The sequence below is a fragment of the Myodes glareolus genome, chromosome 15, assembly GCF_982192425.1.
Source record: "Myodes glareolus chromosome 15, mMyoGla1.1, whole genome shotgun sequence".
Taxonomy (NCBI): Eukaryota; Metazoa; Chordata; class Mammalia; order Rodentia; family Cricetidae; genus Myodes; species Myodes glareolus.
The window spans coordinates 67,720,443-67,733,331 of NC_142040.1; the positions used below are offsets into that span (position 1 = coordinate 67,720,443).

At 46.0% G+C, this 12,889-nt stretch overlaps 1 protein-coding gene across 3 annotated transcripts in view; it reads right to left on the reverse strand.

Moving 5' to 3' along the window:
* Trio (trio Rho guanine nucleotide exchange factor) overlaps positions 1–12,889 on the reverse strand; it is a 286,618-nt gene that overhangs the window by 96,377 nt on the left and 177,352 nt on the right. For all 3 annotated transcript variants that reach the window (XM_085676587.2, XM_085676586.2, XM_085676588.2), the window contains exons 20-28: positions 11,422–11,537; positions 7,454–7,576; positions 5,538–5,732; positions 5,326–5,441; positions 4,589–4,655; positions 3,947–4,056; positions 3,276–3,345; positions 2,731–2,820; positions 973–1,065 (exon numbers count right to left, since the gene is read on the reverse strand). In XM_085676587.2, the coding sequence (XP_085532713.2) occupies positions 973–1,065; positions 2,731–2,820; positions 3,276–3,345; positions 3,947–4,056; positions 4,589–4,655; positions 5,326–5,441; positions 5,538–5,732; positions 7,454–7,576; positions 11,422–11,537 (980 nt within the window). The remainder of the gene's footprint in view (positions 1–972; positions 1,066–2,730; positions 2,821–3,275; positions 3,346–3,946; positions 4,057–4,588; positions 4,656–5,325; positions 5,442–5,537; positions 5,733–7,453; positions 7,577–11,421; positions 11,538–12,889) is intronic.

Sequence of the window (12,889 nt, forward strand, 5' to 3'; positions counted from 1 at the left end):
GGTCAGGGTGTAGGGCAGAGTTTTTCCAATAGAAATGCTCCATAATAATATTACTTGTACAAAAGAACGCAGCAACTTTTTTACAGTTTCTAGGTTTTTCTTACTGAAAGGACTTGAGCTACCCTTAGCTTCAGTCTGCTTCCGTGGCACCCAGGACAGTAGCTGGCATAGCTGGGATTGGTGAAGTGTCCATGCTAAAGTTTCATACATTTCACCAGCAAAGAAAATACAATACCTTTGCCAGCAAAAGCTGCTGCATTGAAAGTTATTTACAAGAAAACATGCACTCATGACATAATTCATCTGTGATGTTGTTCACCTTCATACTGTTGAAACTAATCATAATACACATATATTAATACTATATATTAATATACAATTAAAATGTTGTAAGGGCACATCTGATAAACTTATTTATAACACAAAGCAGATGCCAGTCTGACAGAAGCTCTTGGGATCTGTATGAGCATGCTCTACAAAACATGTGATAAATGGCTAGCAGACACAGGGAGCCACATGAGGGCAAGCTACTGCGGATTCAATGAAAAACTGGGCAACAGCCAGGTGTGGGCTCAGAGCTGGCAGATACCAGCGATGATTCTGGGCATTTTCCTGACCCTGGGCAGCTAGTCTCCATACCTTCAGGTCAGTTCTGCTGCAGGCTAAACACCTACAGGATGCGGTGTACAGTGCCTGGCACACAGTCAGCACTGGAGTCTAAGGACAGGGAAGGACCGAGCTGATGACTTACTTCTCAGTCAAAGACATTTTATGCTACAGCCAAGTGCCAACCATATACCTTCATGGCACAACCATGGAATATGATCTTATGTAACTGCTTCATTTAGAAACTAGATAGGTCAAGAAACGGCAGTGAGGAAAACCACATGTACAAATACTACAGACACACATGCAAAGAACAGATGTCAGTAACTTAGGAGACTTTGCAGACTGAAGAGGCTTCACACTTACCTTTAAAAGGAGCTGATACTTTGTTATTCGCTGAACAGGTTTAATCAGGTAGGAAGAGATGGAATTGGCTAACCCGTGCCGCTGCTGTATCTCCTACATTTAAATAAAAATGAGAAACAGAAAAGCCTTATCATAAGGTCAAACTATTAACAAATGGCTACACTATCACATCAGTGACAAGTTCTTGATTCAATCCATGACCAGTGTTTGAGCCTGCTGAGGGCTGTCAGAACCCCAGCACACACTTCTCCAGGTCACATGGGAGGACGGCAGACCGTGGAGCAGAAGGGGATGCAGAGTGCCGAGTCACAGTATATCTAGAGTGTTCTCTTTTACTGTCAATCTTGGAGTCACCATGCTTATGAATCTGAGGCTATTTTGTCAGATGCCGCACAGGAAGGCAGGAATGCCGTCCAGCACCTCACAGCTAGTAAAACACACGATGGGTGTTCTGTAATGCTTGCTGCTGGGGAAAAGGATAATTGAAGGGCATAAGATGCCCAAAGAATGGAGGACATTATAACCAAAAGTCAAAGTAACCCTGCAATGGACACCAAAGGCATGTGTCGGTCAGGTAGGTATAACTTCCTTTGTTCTTGAATGCTTAAACACACGGTTTCCAGGAATTATACTGTATTTCTCTATCTGGCCCCGTGTGGAGGCCGGAGAACACTCGTGAGGTGGTTCTCTTCTTCCATCGTGTGGCCATATGGTGAGTGCCTTACCTGTGAGCCATCTTGTTAGCCCAACAGAGTTTGTTTGTTTTGTTTTAAAGCTTTGGCTGCGCACATGCTCTCTCTGCTTAGACTTTCTAGACTGTGGTTGCATGGGAAATACTACAAAGATCAGAGTATTAGGCTGGGCAAGGCTTCACTACACAGTGAGTCCTCCCTGAGCACAACAGTTGTAACAGGGTCCTCCACAGGGAGGTCTCGTCAGAGACAGAAGCAGTGCTGTGAGAGATCATCCCACTACTCCCTGGCCTTGTCACCACGGGTACAGAGCACTCAGTACCTTCTGTCAGTCACAATCTGCCACACATCTGACTAGTTCTGAAACCCAAAATACATTAATAATATTGTGTCCCTTGCCCTTTACAGAAACAGTATCTTTGCACCATCTTTGAAAAGCGGAGGCCCCCCCATGCTAAGCCTACTCAAGCATACAATTGATGGACATCTACTTGACCTGGTAGTGAACTGCTAGAACTTTCCTGTTAGGTCACTTTCAGAAATGCATGAGATTAGTAAGTTTATATCTTTTATGTATACTCTTGCATATAAAATTAATAATAATATATAAGGGATAGTTACAAGTATGACTATACTAAAGACCTAAATGTCTTATACACATATGATTTCTAATACAGTAGATGCATTTTAAGCAGAAGCACATACAAGAATATCCCAAAATAGGGACTGGTGAGATGGCTCATGGGTAAAGGCACCTGCTACAGGGCCTGATGACCCAAGTTTCACCTCCAGGAGCCAGCCACACAGTGGAGGGAGAGAACCAACTCCTGAAAGTTGTCCCCTAAGCTACATGCATATGAGCACACACATACGTGTGCTCACGCACACACGCATGCGCACATCCCACACACACAATACAATGTAATAAAACATAAAAGAATACTCCAGTATAAATATGACAGGTTAAAATAAAATATTATTCTAGCAGTGTGGTAAAAGTTGCATTTCACCCATAGTGAATTCAGCTTGGACATTCTCACGGCTTCTTTAGTAATCGAAAACTTACATCAAAGTAGGAGCCTGCATGTTCTAGTATCAGCTGAGTAGAATCAGGCTTATTTTTGCAGTATGTGACATACATCTGAAACTTGTCTGCCTATAACAAGAAAAAGAGAGAGAGAGAGAGAGAGAAAACAATAGGAACATTTTAATTAGGTATCTTCTCCCAACCACAAGTCACAATGTAAAAGCCTTTGATGTGGGAAATAAACTCTCTGGACTAAGAAAATGTAAGCTTCCACAGGAGAAACTGTTTTCGAAGAAAAGCCACTGCACTAAGAGGCCTCACCTGGGCGAGAGCCTCTTCCCTGAGCAGACCGGGTCCTCACCTAGGACAAACCCCAGCATCAACCAGAGACTGATACTCTAGTTCAAGCCATCAGTATGACCAATAAGAATGCATCCCAGTGGGACCCGCGGGAGTGTCTCTCTGGGAGGGAAGGTGTGCTTTTCCAGGGGCTGAGGAAGCAGCAGAAGACTGAGAAGAAGTGCATGGAGCCCTCCTGCTTCCTCCCACCATGTGAGAGAGAACGGGTAGTGGGGGCTCTTTACCCAGGTGACAAAGCAGTGTCCCACATCCTCTGGCAGCTGCTCATACTTCTCCAGTTCCTTTAGGAAGATGCTGTAGAGGAGAAAGAGATTATTGTTATGAAGGCACTGAGACCATTTTACTAGTAAAATATGCCAGAGTTGAAAAGCTTCTGTGTCCTCTGCATTTTTAGGTTTAGCAAAATTTGTAGCTCCTGACTAGGGTAAGTTACTCTAACTTGAAGCAGTCTATCTGATGAATCTTCCCTAACTGAGACTTCACACTAGCAGTCTCCTCGAGGAAGACACTAGTGTTGGGCAGCTGGACAGAAAATACTACGATCTCACCTACAAGCAGAGCCTAGAAAGGTCAAATCCTAGGAATCCAGAGTAAACTAGGGGCTGGGAGAGTCAGGAGGGGGCGTGGGGAGAGGCTGGCCAACAGACGTGCTTTTCCTCCACAGGAGGCGCACCACCTGGTCCTCACTACAATGTCGTGAACGCAATGAAAAACACCACATTCCATGTTTCAAAGTAGAAGAAGAAATTTAAATATACACAGCTGACTGGCTCTAGCCAAATTTCAACAGAATCACTGAGCTCTGCTAAATTCGGCTGTAAATCTTTTCTCATAATGGAGTAGCACCGCAGTCTCTGGGTTTTAACAAACCACTCCCCGGAGTGAAGCCGCTCACTTGTTGTGGAACTCGTAGATTTCCTGCATGTTCCCGAAGATGATGAGCTCTTTGTTGACGATGCCTGGGGGAATCTCCTCCACCCCACTGGTCATTTCCCACAGGTAGGTCTGCCCAAGAAGGAAGCAAAGGGATTAAAAAAAAAAATCAACTCAAACTTTCAAGAAGCAGCCACTCCAACAGCCGATAAACAGGGACCAGGAGCTTAGGAGTGTGTGTGAGAGTGGTCCCTCTGAGTAAACATGAAAAATGTCTCTTTTTATAGTTGCTGTTAACACTTGGGAAGATTTACTATAGTTTTTATCTTATTCCCAGTTTCAAAATTGAAATGAAATCTGTCACAAGGTAACAAAACAAAACAACAAAACCATCCAGGGTGTGCCTGGATACCAGGCGCCATAACTGTCAGGCACACTTTTTGAAGCTGCTATTCTCTCCACAGAGAATGTGAGCCAGGATAGCCCATGTGACGAGGGAAAGACAGGTTTAGTGCTGTGTCATCTCTGCAGGGAGCCAACGCACTTCTGGAACAGCACAGAACACGGGGAACATGGACCCTACACTGTCACTCTCCCGATGACCAGCAACAGAGAATAACCAAATAGAAGCTGAAACTCAGTCTGAATGAACAAGGAGACTTACATCCATGCACTCTCGAAGGTCTCTCACATAAGCCTTTTCAGTTTGAATTAGTTCAGCCATTATGAACCTTGAAATGAACAAAAAATTATTCAGCTCAGTTAAGCTATATACTTGTTACTCTTTATTGTCACCTATTTTTATAGAGATTTATTAAATAAAATGGAGAGCCTAGAAGTATTACACCTAAAGTAAAGGCTTGAGGGAGGTAAATCAAGAACAGACAGCCATCTACTAATTCCTAGATATTTGAAAACACTCCACCAGAGCGCCTATGGCGACACCCAGGCTGCCCAGCTCTACTGTGGACTGGCTTAGCAGTGCCTTCCTTAGTCCATACCCACTGGATTCCAGATACACTGTTCCCTCCCTGTTCCCACAAAATGATAATCAAATCTCTCCTTACATTGCCAAATGTCCCTGGGCAACAAAACTACCAGAGCGGGAACTCAGTGGGGGTAGGGAGATCTTTAGTTAGTAAGCATAGCTTACAAACTTCTTAAATACCTACATCTGAGTTGTCAGTTTTCTCTACCACTGTTAGCAAGCAATTTGCCAACCTAGGAAAGGAAGGCACAGAGAAAACAAGACAAGACGCTGAGTCATGTGATAAGAGGTCAGCTCTCAGAGAAGCAGGCTGAAAAAGCCAAGTCTCAGACACTTGACTGCCTCGCTCGCCCTGCAGTCTGTTAGCAGGCTGGCTGATACTCCCTTCACAGTGGCAGGCAATGCTGGCTTACTCTTTCCTGCGGGCAGATTTCCGTTTCTCTTCATTGAGTTCGTGAGCAGCGTCCCGAAGCTTGACCTCTGACCCAGGGATGCTGGCAGGAATGATGTCCAGCTGAAGGCTTTTGCTCTGTGGAACGAGAGTCAGTGAAGCCAGTTAATGAGGGCAGCTGAGATGGCACGGGACCAAGACCACGACTGGTCCGAGGGCGCACAAAGCAATTACCGATTTGTTGGAATCTGAAGAAATCCCCAGGGCTTTCTCCAAAGAGGTCCGGTACTTCTCCATGCGCAGAGAGAAGTCTCTATACCTCTTATCCACCGCGGTCACACATTTTTTAATCTCTGCTGCATGGGCATGCCCTTTTTCACAAAAGCCATCGGCCAGCTGTATCAATAGCTTCACCCTCTCTTTGGTTTGCTGCGAAAACAACGGGAAAGTGCTATGAGGCACGTGAACCCAACGCACAGGGGAAGTGGCACCCTGTCTGCCCTGAGACCATCCAGCCTGCCTCCCAGAGGCTGGACTGCCAATCTTCCCTCTGCTCTTCCACAGTGAGTGGCGTTCCTACGAGCTCAAAGTTAGAACTGAGTGTATCTGTCAAGGGTCTCCTCTGGTCAGTAAGAATCTGCAGAATGATCTGTGAATGAACGAAGGAAGGAAGGAAGGAAGGAAGGAAGGAAGGAAGGAAGGAAGGAAGGAGGTTCTTTAGCTTTACTCTACTTTGTGCACCAGATGTGTGTTGCATAAGCAGTTCCTTGCTGCATACATGTTTTTCTGTGCATCTACTTCTGACCCCCAGATCTTCAGGGACAACCAGGCACCAAGAACAGCCCACAGGAAAACTCACCAACAGCAAACTCTCTTCTGAGAAGCAGCTCCATTTTTATAACAAAGGCTATTTCACTTCATGCACACACAGAAAAGTATAAAGTCAATCAAAACTCTGTACTTTCCCCTTAGCTTTAGGGTGCACCATACAGCAAGGTTATGCACACGCAGCCTCAGCTTCACCCAGCTCTGGCTTCTCAGCAGCCTTTCACTGATAGCTACTACTGGGTTTACCTTGAGATCTGACATTTCAAAGAAGCAAATTATTATTTCAAGGAACCTGCTTTTCTCAGTTACACTTTAAAAATAAAACAAGATTTATCTATTTTCATTTTATGTGCATGGATGTTTTGCCTACATGTCCATTTATGCACCACCGGTGTGCTGGGGCATCAGATTCCCTGGAACTTGAGTTTCAGACGGCTATAGGCCATCATGGGGGTCACTGAATGAGACTTGCTGTTAAGCTGGAAATCTGAGTCTGATCCCCAGGATCACATGGTCGAAGGAGAACCAATTCCCACAAGCCGTCCTCAACCCCTGCATGTATGCTGTAGCACGTATAGCCCAACACAAACAAATGTTATTTAAAAACAAACTCTGAGGGAAAAAAAAGCAGCAAAATCATAGAGGAGGGAACTAATTCTAGGCAATTCAAAACCACCCCGAGATAAAGACCAGAACCAGCCCCCGGGAAGCTTGCTTTCGGGAACAATTTGTGTCAATGTGTGTATTTATTTATAGTCCATGTGACACCAAGATACAATCCATCTGAAATAGGTAACCAATTCTCTTTTAAAGAGAAAAGTGGCAATGCCTCTAGTGTCACAAACACGTGAACAGTCAGTAACCGAGACTGTGACATCAGCTTTGCCAGCTGAGCCAGAAAGGGTGTTGGGAACGGACTGCGCTGAGCAATGTCACTGTGACACTTTCCAGGAACTGGTGATAAGGAAGGGCAAGGCACGGAATACAGAATCATATCACACACCCCCTAGTATTTCAGAAAAACAGAAGACTTGATCAAATAACACGAGAGACAAAGCAAAAGCTAGGAGACATAGAGGTTGTCGGGGAAATCAGGTGAACACATCACAGGTAAACAAAGCGAGACCGTTAAAGGCTCCCACTGGGAAAGGACATCACATCAGCTCAGCCCATGGCACCCCATTGGGCAGCCATTTCTCTGGCATCACAGGCCTCTCTCAACGCTGCCTCTGACAAGTACCCTTCCCTGAAGTGGATGTTTTGGGTTGTGCTGGGAGAGCTGAGAAGACTCGCAGATCAGAAGTCCATTCCCACAGGTTTACCTTGGCCGTGATCTGAAACTCCTCATGTTCTTTCAGCAGCTCCTGCGTGTGTTGGATGCTCGACCCTGTCGAGGTGTGTGTGGAAAGGTAGAACTCCCCATTGTCATGGATCCACTCTAACGCCTAGGGGAGAGCAATGCAAAGATGTTTAAGGGAAGCAAATATTATTGCATGCCTTGTCGTGTAGGCCAAGGTCGGCACGCATTAACAATCCCTCATACAGATACATGGCTGGCAGGAGCATCATGGCTTCGGGGTTAAAGAGCAGGGCAGGGCAAAAGGATTCTGTCACCGATGTGGTAATGGTTCAAGGGGTTCTTATGACCATGATCCTAACAACAGGACAGTCAGAGAACCTATGCTCACTGTCTCTTTTCAAGAGCACAGAGGTGGGGTGGGTGTAGGACGGTCTGAAAACCTTGTGATGGCAAAGGTTTGGACACACAGGGAACCACAGCTTTCTAATGCTATGGAGTTTCAAGTCAAAACAGGTGTGCCTTTCCCGCCTTCGGTTTCCTTCCCTGACTACTACGTCCCTGGAACCACCTGGGCTGATGCCTGCTTCACTCGTGCTTTGGGGGTGGAGAGGACCCATCCCACATTATGCGTAATCTCCCGCTGACGAGAAGCCAGGAGAAGACATGACTTTGCCTTCCCAGTCTAACGACAACGCCTGAAGACAGGTATCAGTGAGGTTTCAGGGTCGCTGCTTAAAATGGAACCAGACTATTTAAGCACATCTGAACAGGCCAAGCTAAGGAAAATCAGCATTTTAAAAAGCAGGAACGTCTCTGTGTCCCAGAGTCCTGAAGCATCTGTGCTAACATGTTGCTGTTGGAACACCCACTTAGCTTCTCTTTCAGATACATCACTGCATTGTTGGCAGTGTGTGTGCATTACTGCCTGTGCGGATGAACCTGTGTGAAGGTCAGAGGTTAATTTATGATGTCATCACTCAGGAGCCATCATCTCTCTCTTTTTTTTAGGCAGTTTCTCTCATTGGCTTGGGACTAATCAAATAGGCTCGGCTGGCAGGCCACGAGGCCCCAGACATATGCTTATCTCTGCCTCCCTCAGCACTGTGATTTTAAGTGTGTACCTCTATAGCTTGACATTATTTTTTTGTTTTGATTTTTGCTCAACTTTTTAAAAAAATGTTGGTTCTGGGGTTCAAATTTAGTCCTAAGAACTTTACCTCCTAAGCCACTGCCCCCAGTCCCAGCTGTGGAATTTTTGTAGCAAAAAAGAAATCAAGTCATGGGGCAGTTGAGCTGTCAGCCGGACATTTGCTTAGAGACTGTCACTCCATCTCGGAAACAATGTTAACACTGACAAAAAATGAAGGCTGCATCAGTCAATCTATTCTGCACCCCTGACTTCTCTGCTTCATTGAAAAGTGTTTCCAAGTATACACCGTGGAGGCAGATGGCCTCAGGAATAAGAGTGGCCTGAACCCCAGGCTGCAGTCAGATTCCATGAGGAACTGGGGAACCCGATGCCTGCCCCCCACCTTACAAAGCACAAAGGAGATAGACGAAAAGCGAATCACAGAATGCAATCATGACAAGAGAAGGAGGACCGTATCAGGAAGAGGACTGTATCAGGAGGAGGACTGTATCAGGAAGAGGACTGTATCAGGAGGAGGACCGTATCAGGAAGAGGACTGTATCAGGAGGAGGACCATATCAGGAAGAGGACTGTATCAGGAGGAGGACCATATCAGAAGGAGGACTGTATCAGGAGGAGGACCGTATCAGGAGGAGGCCATGAGAGGCGGAGTCTCCGGTGGGACTTGCAGGCTAAGGAGCAGCACAGGGATGGCACATGTATGATCAGAGGCCAGCTCGGCCTGCCACAGGAGAGAAAGCAGAAGAGGCCAGAGCAGAGGTTGTGGAGAGCAAGCAAGCCCATGGAGGCACGGGCAGAGTTTGGAGTTCTTTGTAGCCCAGAATGTGGCCACTGTATAGAGAAGGAGGAAATGGAGACTGAGTGGAAATGGCAGAGGCTCTGTTGGGATGGGGAGGGTAGAGTGGGGCACACAGGAGGTCAGCACCCCTAACTAAGAAACAAAGGAGGAGGGGGGGCAAAAGGAGAACAAAGAAAAGGCGGGGATCGAAGACACACCTGTCACTCCTCACTGAATACCATGAGGGTGAGGCCCGGGCACAGGGATTCGGGAGAGCAGCTTAGCTTCTGGTGAGGCCAAAGTAGAGACACACTGAGGAATACCAGAAATTTATACATCTGGGAGCCAAAAATAGAGGTCAGGGCTGGGAGACACCCAGGGCCAGATAAGAGGAGAGGAAGTATCAAGAACAGCATGAACTCCGTCCCTAGAGGCAGCTTCAGTGGTGGAGATAAGAGAGGGAGGCCTGGGAGGTGGAAGCAGGAAGGGCCAGGGGAATGACGAGCCCAGAGGTGCTACCATGGAGACCATGCCCCTTTCCACACTGCCATCCACTTAGTAATCTTAGTGTGCGACACTGAAAACCGCAAAATCTGAGGGAGCATGATCTGCCATGAGCCGCGAATGTCCACCAGATGCCATGGGTCCATGTAGAGCAGAGCTCAGGACAGCAGAACTGACAGATCCCCATCAGCTTTGCCAGGAGAAGGACGCACATCTGTGTCTCCCTGAAGCTGAACTGTACCTTGTCTTTTCTGAGAGATAAGACATGTAAAAGGATGTGTAACACTGCCTTGTTAGGAACCAGAGTCACATTCATAACACAAAGCATAGTGGAACACCTTTAAAAGTGTGTTAGGAAAATGCAATGGAGTGTCATGAGACACCACAGCCCATGACTGTGCAGGTTTGATCACAGATGAGAGAAGAGATCAACAGAGATCCAAGGTCCATAATCTGTAGGTAGTTGAGACATTCTAGACACGGCTGTCCTTTGAAACTAACCTATCAGCCTGGAACAAAATCTATATGCTATGTGAGAACTACCTAAGCTGAAATTTCATTTCTCCCTAGCCAGCAAGACCTGGCTGAATATTTGGGGTCAGGCATGTGGTACTGTGTGTGGGTTTCACAAAGAGCCCACACTGGACTCTCAGTTAGGACAGAGGTCAACACTGACTGACCACAGGGAGCAGCCCTGGGTGGCAATCATTTCATTCACACAGAGGATGTTCACCCCAAGCCTAGGTACACTCAGTTTTGAGGGAATGAAATTAATTCTGTATTTCTCTGCCTGTACTGAAGCCAAAGAGAACTGAGATGAATAGATTACTTTAAAACGAAGTTTGATGACAGACAGTCATCATAAGCACTTTACCCCACAGTGCCCTCAGGAGAAAATGAACCCTTCATGTCTCTGCCTCAGCCAAACCCAAGAACCTTTTTTGATTATTTTGAATTATTAGAAATTCTGTCATGTTTCCCATGTGGTTTTAGCTCAATTTACCTGAAAATTCACTTTTTCCTTAATATATAAACACAGCAGTATAAGAGAGAAAGCACCTGCTGAGTTTCTTTATGCACTTAGCCTGGACTCCACAAAGCTTTGGAAACAATAATTGTGTCGATGACTTCTACTTGGCAGCTCCAGGTGTGAAGAGAAGGCAGCTTGGGAAAACCAAATGGCACACTTGTACAGCATGAAACAAACAGGGCGGCACACTTTCACAGGCTTTGGGGCTTGATTTTTGTTACAAACTTAATTAAAAGGCATGACTGTTTCTGCCATCAGAACATAGTGTGTTAAAGAGGGCTTTTATAACAAAATTCTGGCCGTCTAGGAAAGGAGGTGTGAGCAAGGGTGGAGCACTAACTGATGAGCACTCATTCCTGTGTGAGTATGGGTGGAGCACTGACCTGGCTGAGCACTCCTGTGTGAGCATGGGTGGAGCACTGGCCTGCTGAGCACTCTCCCCTGTGTGAGCATGGGTAGAGCACTGGTCTGTTGACCACTCCTGTGTGAGCATGGGAGGAGGGCGTGGGAAGCCTGGTACACACTGACCTGTTTGGCGCTCCTTTCAAAGACCACATACTGCTGGCACTGGTCCAGCCGCCTTTTTCTCATGGTCCAATAATGCAATACCCTGTTTTCCCGCTGAAAGAGTTCATTCAAGATATCTGAGAAGGGAAAGGAAAAGATGTTGGTGCTTGCTCTCCTTTGAATCCCTTGTTTTCACTTAGATGTCTCTGCTTGTGCCACAGCAAGACAGGCTAAGAAAGATGTTGCTCCTGTCTAAGCCCTCAGTCGGCACCCGGAGCAGACTCCTCTTTCTCTCACCCTTGAGTCTGACGCCACTGTGGGATACATATGAGTCTGTCTTAAAATAACGGTGCAATAGAGCAGGAAATTAAAAATAATTTGTTGTTTCCTTAAAGTTGTTAAACATAAAGCCTTAGGAGGGGAAAGGGGGAGTTAGAGAAGCAGAGGACCATGGAGCAGTGAAGGCAAAAATACTTTATTATAGAAAAACTAAAACTGATACACAATGGTTACTGTCAAAACATTGGGCACATAAAAAGCCACAAAAAACTGCTGGGACATAGAAGTCACAGATTCAATTTCCTAAACAGATAACCCTGGAACTCCACAGATAGCTCGGACAACCTAGTCTAACTTCTGATCTCTGCTGCCACCTCCTGAGGGCTCGATTAAATGTTTTCCTTCAGAAGAGTTGTGTGGTCATTGTGGCTCTTCACAGCAGTAGAAACTCTGTCTAAGACAACACCTTTAAGTTTTCTTTTTTATAGTATTTATTCTAGAAGTTAATAAAACAAAGAAAAAGCTTCGGGAATAGTATCAAGACAGAAATTCCATATCAAACGATTGGTACTTGTAATATAATTTTCTCATATTAGGAAGTCTTAAAAGCTGCAGACTGTACGCTTTATGAGAACGCACGACAGAGTCTGAGCTGTGTGTCAGCTCGGCGGTCGGCCGCACTGCGCTGCTCCGAGGTTAGCAAAGTCAGGCCAGATGTTGTTTAGTGACTTGCTGAGTTCACCCGGGGCCATCATGTGACCATGAGTTTAGCCATCTACTGGGGCCCACGAGCTAGCTCATCAGTGGGCATGCTAAATAATGAAGGCAATGACTGCCTCTCTTGCAGCTCTGTCAGTGCCAATAAATAGCTCAGCTACAGTTGCTGAAAGCAGAGGAAATATATTCATTTTAATTTTTTTCTAGATAAGGTTATTTGAGTAGCTCTGGCTGTCTTGGAACTCACTCTATAAACCAGGCTACCCTCAAACTCAGAGATCCACCTGCCTTTGTGAATGCTGGGGTTAAAGATGTGCACCACCACGCCCAGCTATTCTGAAATTTTAAACCCGTCAGAGTATTAAGCTACCACTTCCACCCGAGCGCTGCATGCGAACGGCAATCGGTGCATCAAGAAATCCCTCTGCTCGCATTTCCGGCTCTGACTGAGTAGTAATAAGTTCTCCAAGAAGCAGCTAAGCACAGTGTTAAC